An 18,782-nucleotide genomic window follows, 5' to 3' on the forward strand; every position below is an offset into this window, starting at 1 on the left:
TCAGCATCTGGCTAAGGGGAAACTGATAAATTCAGTTTGAGTGTGGTAGGATGTACTTATGTGGTTTGAGACCACTAAACCACCCACGAATACTTAATTTATTTCTAGCCACCTTGGTGTCATGATTGTTTCTCACCATACTCCTACCACCCTCCGTACCAGCTCACTCTACCTCGTGACAAGAAGGCACAGAACCCGAGGTCACATTATGTCATGAATGTGTCCCATAGCACCTGACATTTGACATACGTGGGTGGTGGATGAGAAACAAGGTCTGAAATGTATGGTGCCAGAAGCAGGGCTTTGGTAAATTGGACAACCATCAGATCCGCGAAATTGCCAGAAAAGATTTGGTTCTCATTGCTACGCAGGCAAGATGGAAGCTGTCTCCTCTCAAGAATATACTTAATAATGCACCATATACACTTATAAATGCAGCACGCATTTTTAAATTTTTTGATAGAAATCGAGTACAACAGAATTTCTGTGTTTGCAGGGCACAAACCCACAGCACTATTACAGTCTGTGCGTGAAGGCAGGATAATGTATCTCAGCTAGCAGTAAGTACAAACAAATTTAGACAAACCGATGATAATTCATGACTGAATTATCTTTCCTTCTCTTTATAAAATGAAGAGGTGATCAAAGAGTACACAGCCTTCAATTAAAGAAGAGTACACAGGCATAAAATGTGGGGGAGAAGTATTACAGGGGGCTGTAAGAACATTAAATAATAAAAACGGCATGCTATATTTTGGAATTTGTGGCATTTGTGGTATTTATCTACTTTTTAAAATTTGTGATTTGCTGTGATTTTTTTTCAAGTTAATAATATTCTCTCTCATATGTGATTTTGTATTCATACTTCTGTGTTTTTTCTTAAAGAGGATACCAAAAACAGTGTAAGCTTCCGGCTGAACAAAACCTGGATCTGTCCTTGGACTAGATGCTAAATTAATGTTAAAGGAAGAAGACGCAGGACTAATGGGTCTGAGGTGAAGGGGTGAGTGGGAGAGGGCTGGAGGACCCACAGAGAGGGATTTCCTGAGCTGATGGTAACCCAAGGGAGCCACTGTGTGGAGTTCTGGGAATCAAGGTGGGGCAGGGGGTGGTGGTGGAGAATAGGAAGAGGGGAGGTGTGGAAATGAGGAGGGGGAAAGCTCCAGAGACATTTTCCTGGCCTCACGATTTTGTCCAGGCCAGCTCCAGAGCAATTGGATTCCATTTTACTCAGACTAATTTTAGCAGTCTATGTATGAGCATAAAGGACTTGATGTTTTTGTTTTTTAAGATTGTATTTATTTATTTGAGAGAGAGAGGGAGAGAGAGGGAGAGAGCACAAGCAAGAGGTGTGGCAGGCAGAGGGAGAGGAAGAAGCAGACTTCCCACCGAGCAGGGAGCCCGATGTGGGGCTCGATCCCAGGACCCCGGGATCATGACCTGAGCTGAAGGCAGACGTTTAACTGACTGAGCCACCCAGGCGCCCCAAGGACTTGATGTTTTTTGTTTTTTGTTTTTTAAAGGTGATTCCACTGATTTTAACAATTGCGCATCTCAATGCAACTCTAAGGGAGAAAACGCAATATGAGCATGGGCCTTATTTTATAGGTCCCAAACCCCATATCCCACTCAGTGAATCTCTGGGGTCTTGTCTACTCAGAACAGAACTCCTCTTCTCTGTTCTTTGGGAAACTTTCCTCAGTAGGAGTCTTCATATTTGTTGCCCCGATGGGTGAGAGCTGGGCATCTGGTTTACGTTGCACCAATTAGCGCTCTTCCCTGGAATTTTAAAATGGGAGACTCGCCGGAGCAGAACTCACCTGCTTTGGGAGAGAAGTGTGAGGACTGCCAGCCGCCTGTCCACCATCCTGTGCAGGGAGCCTGTCTGTGACAACAGAGCACGCGCACTGGCAATGTGGTGAGGAGACTGCTCTGTCTTCAGACAGGAGAGCCCCCTGCACCTAGCCCGATGCTCCAGAGGGCCCCACTCTGCCTTCTAGGGGGAGGCGTCTGCGGGGCCAAGGGGACATGTCCACCTCAAGTCTGTGTGCCTCTCCCCTTTGAGAGCCAAGAATTCTCTGCCCAAATGGCCCTGAGCCTTTTCCAGAGCCTGCTTGGGCCTTTTCCTCAGGTCTGAAGGCAGACCATCATGGCAGACCACGATGCAGGTGCGCACAACCCCAGGCCCGAGGGTGGCATCAGCTATTTGGGGAATCTGGTGTGTGTGTGTGTGGGGTGGAGCTTGGATACACAGGCTGGGGTGTCCACATTCATGGATGTAAGACCATTTATAATCTGGAGCAAAGCTTGAGGTAGGAAGAGAAGGAGGAAGGCCACAGGCTGGGGATTGGCCCTCCCCATGTGGCTAAGTTCCAAAACAGAATTTTGGAGGTTGAATTTGGAATTCAACCTGGCCTTCCAGGTAGAATGATCAGAACATATCTTATTTAAGAGTCTCTAAGTTTGGTTTATAACCCTCCAATATTTGGACATCAGTGTGTGGGAATCCATTTGTATTCTTGCCCTGCATCTCACAAAGATTAGGGGCAGGCCTTTGTAGAAACAAGAGAAGTCCCATCTGAGTCCTTGTTCCTGACGCATGATGCACCTTGCCTTTCTCTTACCTTGATCTTATACATTAATAGAGAACAAATCTTTGCCTAAGCTAGTCTGGATTTATGTAACGTGAATTGAGAATCCTAGCTAATACAGACAGTAAGTGTTGGAGCTAGGACTTGAACCCAGGCTCTGATTCCTAGTCCCATGTTCCTTCTGTCAGGTCCCACCAGCTGCCTAACCACTTCTCCAGCTGCAAGCCAAGCAAATCTTGCTGATACTCCAGCAGTGAAAAGTCAGAAGCCAGAGAAGAGAGTTTTACCTACCTGACTCCTAAAAACACTTGCAGGAGAGTGCAGAGGCCGGAGACGAAGAAAATGGTGCTGATGAGGTAGCTCTGAGTCAGGGGGTCATGCTGCAGGCACAGGTCTTTGGCCAGGATGAGCGGCACTGCCACGAGCCCCCCCAGGGCTGTGAGGAAGTGCTGTGGGCAGAGCAGAGAGAGTGGACAGACAGGTAGATGCTGGGCTGCCTCCTCCACCCTCATTCCTGGTCCTCTGCCAGAGGAAAGAGCTCTACCTCTGGTCTCAGAGGAGCCTGACCAGGAGTGACAGGCAGACATCCAGATCAGCAGTGGGAACAAGGGAGACCAGGCAGCAAGAAACAGAGACCCAGCCTGAGGGTCTGGGGTTCAAGGGCAGAACCCTAACACTGGGAACTGATATCCTGGGTAAGAAACCCAGGCACAGACACAAAACAGGAGGACATAACAGGAACCAAAGAGGGGGCCTTCAGAAAAAGAACAAGGCAAGAGGGCTGCCTGGGTGGCTCAGTTGGTTAAATATCTGCCTTCAGCTCAGGTCATGATCTCAGGGTCCTGGGATCGAGCCCTGCAGCGGGCTCTCTGCTCGGCAGGGAACCTGCTTCTCATTCTCCCTCTGTCTGCCTCTCTGCTACTTGAGTGGTGTCTCTCTCTGTCAAATAAATAAATAAAATCTTTTTCAAAAATCTAAAAAAAATCTGAAAAAAAGAACAAAGTAAGAGGCTCATAATTAAAACAAGGTACAAGGTGAGGGCAAGACTAATGACCAGGAAGCCCTGCACACATTCCCCTGGACAGATCATATGTTAAGTCACAAAACAGCCTTGGCAAATTTAAGAAGGGAATCATACCAAGGGTCTTTTCTGACGGTAATGGTATGAAACTGGAGGAAAACTGGAAAATTCACAGATTTGTGGAAAGCAAGCAACACCCTCCTGAACAACCAATGGGAATAAGAAGAAATCAAAAGGGAAATAAAAAAAAATATCTTGAGACAAACAAAAATGGAAACACAACATATCGAAACTCCTGGGAAGCTCATAGTGATAAACGCCTAGAAGAAAAATCTCAAGCAACCTAACTCTACACCTCCAGGAACTAGAACAAGAAGAATAAACTAAGCCCAAAATTAGCAGAAGGGAGAAAGAATTTATATCATTAAAATGTCCATACTATCCAAAGCCAGCTATAGAGTCAATGAAATTGCTATCAAAATTTCAATGACGTTGTTCACAAGAACAGAAAAAACAATGCTGTAATTTGTGTGGGACAACCAAAGTCCTCAAATAGCCGAAGCAATCCTGAGAAAGAAAAACAAAGAAGCAGCCGTCATAATTCCGCATTTCAAACTCTATTACAAAGCTACAGTAATTAAACAGTATGGTACCTGAGAACTGGCTGATATTTTCATTTACCTTAAAACGTAAGACAAAAATGAAAGAATAAAAACATACCAGAATTTCATTTGTTTGCCAAACATAAGCAGATTCTTTACTAAATTTGATGGCAGTTTTTGAAAACTGGAAGGATGTTATTTTCAAAAAAACCCAAAAAACAACAAAAAAAGGAAAAACCAGAATGGGACTACCATAAAAGTAGACAAATAGACCAATAGAACAGAATTGAGAGCCCAGAAATAAACCCAAGCATACATGGTCAACTAACATTTGACAAGGAAGCCAAAAAGACTTGATGGGGGAACGGGTAGTCTCGTCAATAAACGGTGTTGCAAAATCTGGACAGCCACACTCAGAAGAATGAGAAAGGGAACTCCTACCTTGCGCCATTCACAAAAATTAACTCAAAATGGATTAAGGACTTAAATATAAGGCCCGAAACTATGAAAGTCCTAGAAGAAAACACTGTGGAAAAGCTCCTTCATATCGGGTCTTGGCAAAGATCATTAGCTATGGCACCAAAAGCACCAACAACAGAAGCAAAAATAAGCAAGCAGGATTACATCAAAGTAAAAAGCTTTGCGCAGAAAAGGAAACAGCAAAATAAAAAGACAGCCTACTTGGGGCGCCTGGGTGGCTCAGTTGGTTAAGCGACTGCCTTCGGCTCAGGTCATGATCCCAGGGTCCTGGGATCGAGTCCCGCATCGGGCTCCCTGCTCGGCAGGGAGTCTGCTTCTCCCTCTCCCACTCCCCCTGCTTGTGTTCCCTCTCTCGCTGTCTCTCTCTCTCTGTTGAAAAATAAATAAAATCTTAAAAAAAAAAAAAAAAAGACAGCCTACAGAATGGGAGAAAGTATTTGCAAACCGTCTCTCTGACAAAAGGTTAATATCCAAAAAAAATTTTTAAGATTTTATTTATTTATTTGAGAGAGAAAGGGACAGAGATAGTGAGAGAGAGCACGAGCAGGGAGGAGAGGGAGAAACAGGCTCCCGGCTGAGCAGGGAGCCCGACCCAGGGCTCCACCCCGGGGTCCCCAATCATGACCTGAGCCAAAGGCGGATGCTTCACTGACTGAGCCACCCAGGCGCCCCCATTAATATCCAGAATGTCTAAGGAACTCACAGAGCTCAATAGCAAAACCCAAAGGATCTGTGTTAAAAGTGGGCGAGGGACTTGGAGCTCGGGAGGATGGCGGGGGGGGGGGGGGGGGGGCTCCTGAGCTCACCCCGTCCACGCTTACAACTAGGTATCATCCCCAACCAAGTCAAGAAACCCAACAGTGATCCGAAGACCAGCAGAACAAATTCCACAGCTGAACATAGAGAAGCAGCTGCCTCTGGAAGGTTCGGAAGGTCAGAAAGGTGGAGAGAGGCTGCCCGCGGCGGGGAGGGAGCTGTGCAGCCAGAGAGGGCAGAGAAATGGGCCCTGGCACCAGGGGGCTCACACAGGGAAGACTAACCCCCGCGACGTTTGGCTTTAAACGCCAGAGGGGCTGAATTCTGGGAGTCTGTAAAACCGGGGGGGACTTGGAGCCCAGAGCTGTAAAAGGCAGCTGACTCAGCACTGGGCCGACCGGAAGGGGGAGTGACAGGCGGGTCACCGCCCTTAAAGAGCCAGCAGCCTGCGGGGAGAGGCACCGTAAAAACGGCAGTTCAGGGGCGCCTGGGTGGCACAGTCGGGTAAGCGGCCGACTCTTGGTTTCGGCTCAGGGCTCAGGTCGTGATCTCAGGGTTGTGAGACTCAGCGGGGAGTCTGCTTGGGACTCTCTCCCTCTGCCCCTCCCCCTGTGCACTTGCTCACTCTCTCTCTCTCTCTCTCTCTCTCTCTCTCTCCCCCTCTTATACAACAAACGGGAGACAGATCGGTTTGAACTGATTTCGGAGCGTGCTGGGGGACTTCTTTGAAAACAAGGGAGCCGGCAGGTTTCCTTCTCCCCCACCCCCCCCAATCCTCCAGCATAAACATAGAGCCACTTTGCAGGGCACTTGTGGCCTCCGCCGGGCTCAGGGCAAATTATGTTAAAGCTGTGCAGGTGCCTCGCCAGCCGCAGGGGGCGCTGCTGCCAGCCCCACGCACGCAGCCAGGGCACGGAGCCCAGCCTCACACCCCCAGCCGCCTGGCTCGCAGCCCCCAGCCGACAGCTGCCTACGTGCTTCGGGGAATCTGGCCTAGGACTGGTGGCCCAATGCAAATTCTGCTAACAAAATTGGGAATTTGGGAGCTGCCCCACTCCCAAATTGCCTGGCAGGCATGCCCCTTCAGAACTGGCCTGCCTGGGTCCCGCTAACACCACGGAGAGCAGGCACAGCCCACAACAGGCAGAGAGCAGTACAGACTCAGACACAACAGCAGGGCATTAGCAACACACAGGAGACTCCCCCGAAGTGCCATGTCCTGGTGAACAGGGGACACTGCCCTGCAGGGCACTCAGGACCTCCTCTTCATAAAGCCACTACTTTCAAGAGCAAAATCAGAGCTATCTTAACACACAGAAACAGACACAGAGAGGCAGACAAAATGGGGAGACAGAGAAATTTATCCCAAATGAAAGAACAGGACAAGGCCATGGCCAGAGAGCTAAGCAAAACAGATATAAGTAACATGCCTGATAGAGGATACTCACCAGACTTAAGAAAAGAGTGGAAGACATGAGTGAGACCCTTAACACAGAGATAAGGAATAACACGGCAGAGATATAAGGGCTCAGTAAACAAAATGAGGAGCACATGTGATGGGATGAATAACAGGATAGGAGAAGCAGAGGAAGAAATGAGTGACCTCAAAGACAGAGTCATGGAAAGCAATCAAGCTGAACAAAAGAGAAAAAAGAATTACACAAAACAAGAACGGACTTAGGGAACTCAGTAAATCCATCAAACATAATAACATTTGTATTATAGGAGTCCCAGAAGAAGAAAGAGAGAGAACGGGGGCAGAAAATGTATTTGAAGAAATAATAGCTGAAAATGTTCCTAATCTGAGGAAGGAAACAGACATCCAGATCCAGGAGGCACAGAGAACTCCTGACAATATCAATAAAGGAGACCCACACCAAGACATAGTGTAATTAAACTTGCGAAATATAGTGATAAAAAAATCCTCAAAGCAACAAGACAAAAGAAGTCATTAACTTACAAGGGAAAACCCACAAGGCTAGTAGGAGATCTTTCAATGGAAACTTGGCAAGCCAGAAGGGAGTGGCATGATCTAGTCAAAGTGCTTAAGGGGGAAAATCTGCAGCCAAGAATACTCTATCCAGCAAGACTATCATTCAGAAATAGAAGGAGAGATAAAGTGTTTCCCAGACAAACAAAAACTAAAGGAGTTCATGACGACTAAACCAGTCCCTTAAGAGATATTAAAGGAGACACTTTGAGTGGAAAGGAGAGACCAAAAGTGACAGTATAAAGGCAGGAAACACAAAAGCAGTAACAATGAATATTTCTGTAAAAAATCAGTCAAGGAACTCACATACACACAAAAATATAAAATATAATAACATATACCTAAAACATGGGAGGAGAGGAGAAAAGAATGGATTTAAACTTAAACGACCACCAACTTAATATAGACTATTTGCAGAAGAGGTTATATACAAACCTAATGGCAGCTATATACCAAAACCACTAATAAACATGCAAAGAATAAAGAGAAATAAATCCAAATATATCACTGAAGAAAATCAGCAAAATATGGCAGAGAGAAAGACAAGAAAGAATCAGAGAAAATCGTCAGAAACAACCACAAAACAAGTAATAAAATGGTAATAAATAGATATCTAGCAATAATTACTTTGAATGTAAATGGACTAAACACTTCAGTCAGAATACACAGGGTGTCAGAATGGATTTTAAAAAAGACTCATCTATATGCTGCCTACAAGAGACTCATTTTAGACCTAAAGACACCCGCAGATTGAAAGTGAGGGGATGGAGAAATACCTATCATGCAAATGGATGTCAAAAGAAAGCCGGGGGGGGGGGGGGGGGGGGGGGGGGGGGCGGCAGGTACCTGGATGGCTCAGTCAGTTATGCATCTGACGCTTGGTTTCAGCTCAGGTCATGATCTCAGGTTTATGAGATTGGGCTCCAAACTCAGAAGGGAGTGTGCTTGAGGATTCTCTCCCCCTATCCCTCCCCCTGCCCACGCTCTCTCTCTCTCTCAAATAAATAAATAAATCTTAAAAAAAAAAAAAAGCCAAGTAGCAAGACTTATTTCAGACAAAATAGACTTCAAAACAAAGACTGTAACAAGAGACAAAGAAGGACAGTATATAATAATAAAGGGGACAATCCAACAGGAAGATATAGCAATTATAAATATTTATGCACCCAACATGGGAGCACCCAAATACATATAAACAGTTAATAACGAACATAAAGGAACTAATCAATAGTAATACAATAATAGTAGGGGACTTTAACACCCCACTTACATCCATAGACAGATCATCTAAACAGAAAATCAACAAGGAAATAATGGCTTTCAATGACACACTGGAACAGATGGATTTAACAGATATATTCAGAACATTCCATCCTAAAACAGCAGAATACACATTCTTTTCAAGTGCACATGGAACATCCTCCAGAATAGATCATATATCAGCCCACAAAAAGCCTCAACAAATTCAAGAAGACCAAAGTCCTACCATGCATCTTTTCTGACCACAACACTATGAAACTAGAAGCCAACCACAAGAAAAAAATCTGGAAAGATCACAAATACATGGAGGTTAAATAACACACTACTAAACAGTGAATGGGTCAGCCAGGAAGTAAAAGAAGAAAAAAGAAGTACATGGAAACAAATGAAAATGAAAACACAACAATCCAAAACCTTTGGGATTCAATAAAAGCAGTTCTAAGAAGGAGGTTTATAGCAATACAGGCCTATCTCAAGAAGCAAGAAGAATCTCAAATAAATAATCTAACCTTAGCCCTAAAAGAGCTAGAAAAAGAACAACAAACAAAACCTAAAACCAGCAGAAAAAATGAAATAATAAAGATTAGAGGAGAAATAAATGAAAACTAAAAAACCAATAGAACAAGTCAATGAAACCAGGAGCTGGTTCTTTGAAAAAAAAAAAAAATCAATAAAATTGATAAACCTCAGGCCAGACTTACCAAAAAGAAAAAAGAAAGGACTCAAATAAATAAAATCACAAATGAGAGAGGACAAATAACAATCAACACTACAGAAATACAAACAATTGCAACAGAATATTATGAAAAACTACATGCCAACAAACTGGACCAACCTGGAAGAAATGGATAAATTCCTGGAAACACAAAATACCCAAAGTGAAACTGGATAAAATAGAAAATTTGAACAGACTGATAACCAGCAAAGAAATTGAATCAGTAAGCAAAACAACTCCCAACAAACAAAAGTCCAGGGCCAGGTGGCTTCACATGTGAATTTTAACAAACATTTAAAGAAGAGTTAATACCTGTTATTCTCTAACTATTCCAAAAAATAGAAAAGGAAAGAAAACTTCCAAATTCATTCTATGAGGCCAGCATTATCCTGATACCAAAACAAGATAAAGACACCACTAAAAAGGAGAACTACAGATCAATATCCCTGATTAACATAGATGCAAAAATCCTCAACAAAATACTAGGAAACTGAATTCAACAATACATTTAAAAAATCATTCACCATGATCAAGTGGGATTTATTCCTGGGTTGCAACAGTGGTTCAATATTCCCAAATCAACCAATGTGATACATCACATCAATAAGAGAAAGGATAAGGACCATATGATCATTTCAGTGGATGCACAAAAAGCATTTGACAAAGTACAACATCTATTCATGATAAAAAAAAAAAAAAAAACCCTCAGCAAAGCAGGTTTAGAGGGAACAAACCTCAACATAAAAAGGCCATATATGAAAAACCCACAGCTAATATCATCTTCAGTGGGGAAAAACAGAGAGTCTTTCCTCTAAGGTCAAGATGTCCACTCTCCCCACTTTAATTCAAATTGTACTGGAAGTCCTAGCCACAACAATCAGACAACAAAAAGAAATAAAAGGCATCCAAATTGGTAAGGAAAAAGTAAATCTTGCACTATTTGCAGATGACATGATACCATGAAAATATGAAAGACTTCATCAAAAAAACTGCTAGAACTGATAAATTCAGTAAAGTCACAGGATACAAAATCAACATACAGAAATCTGTTGCATTTCTGTACACCAATAGTGAAGCAGCACAAAGAGAAATTCAGAAAACAATCTCATTTACAATTGCACCAAAAGTAATAAGAAACCTAGGAATAAACCTAACTAAAGAGGTGAAAGACCTATACACATGGAATGTGAAGGGCATTCCATGCTCATGGATAGGAAGAACAGATATCATTAAAATGTCTATACTACCTAAAGTAATCTATACATTTAATGCAATTCTTATCAAAATACCAACAGTATTTTTCACAGAACTAGAACAACCAATCCTAAAATTTGTATGGAACCACAAAAGACCCTGAATAGCCAACACAATCTTGAAAATGAAAAACAAAGCTGGAGGGGCACCTGGGTGGCTCAGTCGTTTGAGCGTCCAAGTCTTGATTTCAGCTCAGCTCATGATCTCAGGGTCATGAGATTGAGCCCCACATCAGGCTCTGCGCTGGGCATGGAGCCTGCTTAAGATCCTCTCTCCCTCTCCCCTTTTCCCCCTACCACTCTGAAGAAGAGGAAGAAGAAGAAGAAGGAGAAGGAGAAGAGAAGGAGGAGAAGGAGAGGAGAAGAAGAAAGAAAAGCAAAGCTGAAGGCATCACAATTCTGGACTTCAACTTATATTACAAAGCTGTAGTAATCAAAACAGCATGGTACTGGCACAGAAATAGACACATAGATCAATGGAACAAAATAGAAAACCCAGAAATAAACCCACAAGTATATGTCAATTAATCTTTGACAAGCTGAAAAGAATATCCAATGGGAGAAAAGCAAACTGTTCAACAAATCATGTTGGGAAAATTGGACAGCTGCATTTGGCTTTCTTAAATTCAAAAACATGTCCTTACAGTTCTCTGAGTCAGTGGCTGTAGATCTATATTATCTATATTATCCATTTTATTGGCTCATAATAATATTTTTTAAGGGGCGCCTGGGTGGCTCAGTTGGTTAAGCGACTGCCTTCGGCTCAGGTCATGATCCTGGAGTCCCGGGATCGAGTCCCGCATCGGGCTCCCTGCTCGGCAGCGAGTCTGCTTCTCCCTCTGACTCTCCTCACTCTCATGCTCTCTGTCTCTCATTCTCTCTGTCTCAAGTAAATAAATAAAATCTTTAAAAAATAATAATAATAATAATATTTTTTAAGTAGTATGACATCGGCTTTTCTTACTTTATGGAAAAGCACCAAGAAGTAAACAAAAGTGTATCCCATCCCTGATATTCTATATTGAACACTTTGTAAAATTAAAAGAAACACATCTGTGAGTCTGGCAAATTCATGTTACAGAAACTTAAAGAATCAAAAGTGAAAATGGAAAGCCACCTCCCCTTCCTTGGTTCTTCTTCCCAAAGCTACCTTTGTTAGTTTCTTAGGGATCCTTCAAAACCCCAAATCACTACATATACTTATTTCTATCTTTCTCTCTCTCTGTTTTTAACACACACATAAAAGATAACAGTATATACATAGTTATTTACTTTGCTTTTTTCACTTACCATCTATTGGGGAATATTCCCTAACTGCAAGAGAAATGTATCTCTCACATCTGTTCGGATGTGGTCACAATTTGTTCAACCCGTCCCTTTGAAGGATATTTGGGTTGTTTCTAGGGTTTGTGCTTATTTGTTTGTTGTGTGGTTTGATGTTAGTATCGCCAATAATGTTACAAGAATGTCTTTGTACTTATCTTAACAAGTCTTGCCAGGGTATCCACCGAGAAATTCTTAAGCACTGGGGACTGGGTTAAAGGGCATATGGTTTACATGTTGATAGAAACCACCAACGGCCATCCAGAAAGGCTGAACCAAAAAATGTTCCAACACAAGTGTTTGACAATGCTTGTTTCCCCAAATTCCCCAAGCCCTGGTTATCACATTTTTTAGTTGTTGCAAATCAAATAAATTGAGGTTGGTATCATGAAAATGATGCAGTCGGTGTCCTTGATGTTACCTATAGGCTTAGCATGAGGGAGACTCTTCCGCTAATTCCAACCCCCCACCCCCACACCCCTGAGAGAAAGAGAGACAAGGAGCTTTGAGTTCCCCTGGAGCTCAGCTACGTGGAAGACAAGAATATCAGTAACCAAAGTTGTAGATCTTGACTAATTCGGCCTGGGTGCGATCAGTGTGGCTTTTGAGGCAGAGCCTCTTTGGACCCAGGGCTCGCTGGGTGGCATTACCTGGATCCCCAAGAAGATGCAGAGGTACCACGGTGGGACATCCAGGATGCCGTAGATCACCGGGCTGCTGCTGGAGCTCCTGGCCTGCCCAGCCTTCTTCCTGCCTTGGCCATCATTGTGACAGTTGAGCACATTGTCACCCCTCTGCTGGGAACAAGAGAAGGACACATCTAGACATTTTAAGAGGAATCAAGTGGACTTCCTGATTTCAGCTGGGTAGATGGATGGCCTGCCAGGGGCAAGAGGCAATGGGATAGGGATAACGGTTGGCCAGTTTGGGATTTCTGGTCCAGACTCAAAAGACCAGTGATTTTCTACATTACATATCTTCAGTAGGGCCTGCGTGTGTGGTCTGGGGTCACGCGAGGGGAGTGGCTGCTTTGTCTGAAGCCCTTTGCTGAGTAGCAGCTTTGTGGAGGAGGGGTTGGGGGCCAACTCCAAGGTCAGACGATGGGCAGATTTCCCCCCCAGACAGGTACATGGGGATCCTGGCCCCAGAATGCTGTAGCTGCCCCCAGAGGGGCTCCCATGGGCCCTGTGTTTACACCCACCAAAGCTCTCCTCTTGGCATGGTTATTCTAATGGACAGTTACCGTATCCATCGCTTCTGCTGGGCTGTGAGTTCCTAGAATGCACTGACTGTGCCTTACTCTTCGGTGCAGTCCCAGCTTCTAGATGAGCCAACACCTGTGTTCAGTGTGGACCGAATGAATGGACGCAGCGTGCCAATGTAAGCGGCTGCAGTGCCCGACTGCCTGGGGCTGCCAGGCAGGGCAGGAGGAGATCGGGTGCAGGGACAGCAATGGAGTTCCCGGGAGGAAGAGGGGTCCCTTGCCCCTCTGACTCCACTCACACCCCACACAGCTTCCAGTACCCTGCCTGGCCCTCTAGGTTTGTTTCCTAACACTCCCATCGACCTGGCTGTAGCCAATGGGGTCGTCCAGGTTTCTCCAAGTGTGGCCTCCGTTATCCTGTGTCAGAGTCTTAGCTCCCCCTGAGGGCCCCCCTTGAGCCCCCTGCTTCCCCTACCCACTTGCAAGAGCTCAACACCTCCTCCCCATCACCTCTCCTGACCTCTCCACACTCATATGATTTTTCTCCCTGGTAACTCCCAGAGAGCACCCTGTGTCTCTCTGTTACATAATTTGCTGTTTTCTCTCTTGTACCAGAAACATTTCTGTGTACCCTGCGTTCCCCTAGCTAGGCCACAAGCTTTCAGGGTCAGGAAGCTGTCTCCCCCTTGCTAATGTTCCTCAAAGTTTCCAGCAGAGCAACATGATGCGAAACCAAAGACATCTCAGAAGAGTGGGTGCCGAGGATGAAGAGAAGGCAGGCCACTGAAAAGAGGATGGGTACAGGCCCAGACCTGCCACACTCTAGGTGGCCTCAGGTAAACCAAAATGTAGAAGTCTCTGACTGATTTCCCAAGACTTTTGTTTTGTTTTGTTTCCATGACGGTAGGGGCAGAAAGAATCCTGAAGAGAAAAAGAAGCGAGATCTCTCAAGTGCCTTCCACGAGTTCCTGGGAAAAAACAGCCGGGGTCTCTGCACCAGAGGGCTGAGCCTCTGTGGGCAGGGTCTGGCGGCCTGGCCCCAGGGGACAGCTGTGGGGGCCCAGCCCAAGTCCGTGGGTGACCCCCATCCTGCAGGGCCCGCAAGCCCCGGTGAACAGGAGCTCTTTCTCCCTGGGGGTGAGCAGTACCAAGAACAAGAGTGTCTCCACTCAGTTCACCCTCTTACTTTTAGGTGCTCAAAAATCGGTTGGGAAGGTGGTGGGGCCAGGGCTCAAGGACTCGCCAGAGAAGCCTCCAGAGGGGTTACTGTTACTGTATTTCTCTGGGCCTCAGGTTCCTCATCCGGGAACAGAAGCACCTGCACCGTTGGCTTGGAAGGAAGGAAATAAAACACATAAAGTGCCCGGGCTGTATTGGTTGTTTGGTAAATATTAGTTCTCTCTCTCTCCGATGCCCTCTCTCTTTCCCTTTGCTTTGTTTTAGAAAGTCCTTCTGATCAAAGAAATCATAGCATGGAGAAACCTGGAAAACAAATATTTAGGTATCTTCAGAGACCAACTGTGAATAAAGGTAAAACTAAAAGGATCTTCCAGTGCTTCCTCCTTGCTCGGGAGTGCATTCACCGAGTTCAGCACTCAGGGAGGCATCTTGGCCTCATGACGGCGTGGTGGGGAAGGCAGGTGCACACCTGTCTAGTAATCTACAATCTTCTCTAGAACGTGAGCCACACGTGCTGAGCACAAATAATGAACTAGGGCACCGGGACCCCCTCCAGGCCTTTCTTCATTCTGCCTGCCCCCTTCTTCTCGTCTCCTCTCTTTCAGCCGCACTCACCAAAGGGTCGGGGTGCTCACAGCAGGTGATGGCAGAGCTCATGGCAACCTGGGGTCAGTTCCTGTTGGCCTCCTCCCAGGAGAGAAACGAAGCGAACCCGCTCCAGTTGAAAGAGATTAACGTCTCACTGCCTGCCAAAATCGTAAGGGAGAGAGAAAGCCAGGGATTCTGGGCTGGGCTGGCCCTGGGGAGGGTGGGGCTTCCAGACTTCCCTTCTTGCCCCCTCCAATCACCACAGGAGACCAAGGTGCACTCAGGTGCAGCAAATGTTTCATAATTTAATAAGTTTGAGAAAGTGTAGAGGAGTTAATGATCCTCTGTGACGCTATGGAAACAAATCAGATGCAGCCTTTTGGGAGTGGCATGAGACTACTTTCTGGAAGCCTGATTCCAGGAGGCGGGAGAAGAGGGGAGGTGAGGGTGAGGCCCTGGGCTGCACACACGGGCTTTGCAGTTTTTTAAAGCTGATTCTTAATGACTAGTTGAGCTGGAAAGGAAAAGCACTGAAGAAATAGTCTGACCAGCCTGGCCTCTGAGATGCAATAATGAAGTCATCATGAAACATAGGGCATTACTGTTGATCTGGGAGAAGCTGCCAAGGTGCATTGGTGGAGCAAAGCCCTCAGGTGAGAACCTGAGAAAAAATGCTTCTAATCCTTAGGTGTCTGTCTCCCTAACACCCGGAAACGTCTAATAACCCACCTTTCAGAGAGAGAAGTCCGGGAAGGTGTACTCTTGCTCTTACTCTGCACAGGGTCCTCCTCAAAAACTCTGAATAAACCCCGCTCCGTGAAGTCCAAAGCCAGGCAAACACCAGCTACTCCGGGTGGTGGAATGTTCTGGAATGGGTGGCACTGGGTCCTAAGGTTCAGGAAACACACGGTGGGAGGCACACAGACATCGGTGGGAATCGGTCCAAGAGGAAGCCCTGAAAAACACAACAACGAGGTGTTTGACAAGGGACGGGAGAGACCTGATTCGGGCTGTGACAGGAAAGCCAGCGGTAAGTAGCTGACCTTACCAAATACTTAGCTGTGTCCGCTGTGTATTACCTTACGTAACATTCACCACAAATTAGCAATCACATTCTTCTTTTACAGATTAAGAAATCGGGATGTTGATGGGCCTGTTAAGCTCTTTGTTGTTCAAGGTTCACAACCCATGTAGGAGCTGAGATTCAAGCCCAGACAGTCCTGTCCCACAGCCTGCAGAGGCCGAGGAGATCCTCACGGACACATGGCCCCTGCGTCTGAAGATGAAAAGGATGCAGCTCCAGGGGAGATGGCCCAGAGAGCGCGGCCACAGAGTGGGCTTCCCCGTGCCACCACTGAAGGGAAACGTGGGTCCTCTACAAATGGCACCCAGGGGCCTCGAGTTCACCTTAGGAGTGAGAGTGCGACTGCTTGGATGTGGGAGGGCATGGGTTCATTCCCACCTCTGTTGAACACACTAAATGTGCAGGTCCCAGCGGGGTGGACTCCGAGGTGAAGACAGAGATCAGGTGCCACCGTTCACGCGGATCTCTGCCATGAGCAGCACAGGCTCTATTGCTCTAGGAAGGCCCAGCGGGTGTGGGGCATAGCGGGGGGCTGCCTTCGCTGCCCACCACAACCCCTACCCTCACAGATCTGGGCACGTAGGCAAAGTTGGGCTCGTGTCGGACCTCTCTTTTCCCTGTCACCTTCTGGAATAACATGGAAGAAGTTGACTTCTCGGAGACTCTGTCTTCCCCCACATTGAAGGTCCTACCTTTCTTGGCTATGCCTCTCCCTGTTGCTTGTTTAGGCATACAGTTAAACTCCCCCATGGTTTGAGGTAAAATGTTTAGCTCATCTATTAAGGTAAAACAGAAAGACAGTCTCCTGTTACCCAGTTTGTTTGGCTGGCTATACAGTCTGTTCCAGAACCTTCCTCACTCTTTCAGTCCTCTCCTCTGGGCCTGACACTCTTTGTTTCACGTGGTTCCTTGCATAAGTCCTTTGGCTTGTGGCCACCGCCGCTGTCCATGTAGTCCCCACCTCCCTCAGCAGCTCAGCTGAGGAGCCAGGCCAACACTTCTCCTTGTCCTCTACCGTCCACCCCTCAGAAGTCACTTCTACAGACTATGGTCCCTCCGCTCATCATTGGCCTGGCCTGGCTTCTGCTGCCTTTTCTTACCCTGAAGCAACTGTGGTATTCCACAACTCTTCCACAGTCTCAGCTGCCCCAGCTGGTGGCCTTGCCCTCCCTCGCCCACTGGAATCATCCTGCCATCCCATACACACCCCAGCTTGAGGTTCTCCATGCACGGCACATTTGCACATGATTATTTATAACCCTTGTGTTTCAAGTTATGGAAATCAAGTTCTAATAATTAGCTCAGACAATGAGAGGAATTTAAGAATATGGGGCCTCTCTGGGAACCCATGGTCTTTCCTCAGTCACATGAAGGAATGAAAACTCTGCTATTACATTTTCAAACCTAGATGTCTAATCCCCAATTTAAAGCAGCTCCTCAGGCCCCAGGTACTTTGCAAGGAGAAAGGCCCTGGGCCTCTCCGTATAGAACGCATGATGGCCCCGTTGGTTGTGCCATTTTGTATGTGGAGTAGGCTTTGCGGGAAGGCTCGATCTGGACATTTGCACCACTGCAGATAAATTGGAAGTTGGCTACGGTAGGAAGGACTATGCCAAGAGACGGCTGTGAGGCAAATCACACCTGACACCGAGAATAAAGGAGGCCAACAGAGTTTCTCAAAAGAAGGTCAAACAAAGCCGAAGATGTAGCTCTTGGTTTTGCCGCTCAGAACTCATCGAGCCTTCCCTCATTTTCCCCAGTGAACCGTTGTGATCCACCGCAAGCAGTCCTCGTGCTTCAAGCAGAGTTTACTCTGCCCCGTGGCTGCCTGCATGCGGGTGAGGGCCAGTTGGGAGCCCCGCAAACCCCTGGCCACAGCCTCGGGCTAGCCAGGGGCATGAGAGCCAGCTAGAGCCAGTTCTTTGAGTTCGCTTTTCTTTGAGTTCGCTGAGAGGCCATGAGACTTACTGGGACTTTGGGAAGAGAGGTGTTCTCTTTTCCACTGGACTGGAACCTAGAGGACGCTCCTCCGGTAGCTGTTGGCAGCCATCTCATGACTTTATAGAGCCTGCAAAGGAAGCCAACATGGAGAACAGAGCTAAGATGGAGAGAGACAGTGATAATTAATCTATATATTAAGCCACACACCTCTGCTAGCAACTTCTCTTTTGGTTTAAACCAATCTGATTTGGGTTTTCTGTCATTTGCAAACAAAAAAAAGCAATCCACAAACTTAACACTTTTTTTTTTAAGATTTTATTTATTTATTTGAGAGAGAGAATGAGATAGGGAGAGCATGAGAGGGGGGAGGGTCAGAGGGAGAAGCAGACTCCCTGCCGAGCAGGGAGCCCGATGCAGGACTCGATCCCGGGACTCCAGGATCATGACCTGAGCCGAAGGCAGTCGCTTAACCAACTGAGCCACCCAGGCGCCCCTAAACTTAACACTTTTATCTCCAGTCATAGACCAGTTCTTTTTCTAGAATTACTTATACAATGTTTACTAATTTTTTTTTTTTTAAGATTTTATTTATTTATCTGACAGAGAGACAGCGAGAGAGGAAACACAAGCAGGAGGAGTGGGAGAGGGAGAAGCAGACTTCCCGCTGAGCAGGGAGCCCGATGCGGGGCTCGATCCCATGACCCTGGGATCATGACCTGAGCCGAAGGCAGACGCTTAACGACTGAGCCACCCAGGCGCCCCTGTTTACTAATTTTTAAATCTTCAACTAACAGT

The 18,782-nt window shown here is 46.1% G+C and overlaps 1 protein-coding gene across 2 annotated transcripts in view; it reads right to left on the reverse strand.

Moving 5' to 3' along the window:
• Window positions 1-15,971, reverse strand: part of LOC118021121 (solute carrier family 23 member 1-like) — a 49,944-nt gene extending 33,973 nt beyond the window's left edge. For both annotated transcript variants that reach the window (XM_035021160.1, XM_035021161.1), the window contains exons 1-4: window positions 15,692-15,971; window positions 14,990-15,120; window positions 12,642-12,785; window positions 2,883-3,040 (exon numbers count right to left, since the gene is read on the reverse strand). In XM_035021160.1, the coding sequence (XP_034877051.1) occupies window positions 2,883-3,040; window positions 12,642-12,785; window positions 14,990-15,031 (344 nt within the window). In that variant the 5' untranslated portion in view covers window positions 15,032-15,120; window positions 15,692-15,971. The remainder of the gene's footprint in view (window positions 1-2,882; window positions 3,041-12,641; window positions 12,786-14,989; window positions 15,121-15,691) is intronic.
• Window positions 15,972-18,782: the final 2,811 nt, after the last annotated feature.

Source organism: Mirounga leonina, unplaced genomic scaffold, assembly GCF_011800145.1.
Source record: "Mirounga leonina isolate KUSES-001 unplaced genomic scaffold, KU_Mleo_1.0 Mir_174, whole genome shotgun sequence".
Classification (NCBI taxonomy): domain Eukaryota; kingdom Metazoa; phylum Chordata; class Mammalia; order Carnivora; family Phocidae; genus Mirounga; species Mirounga leonina.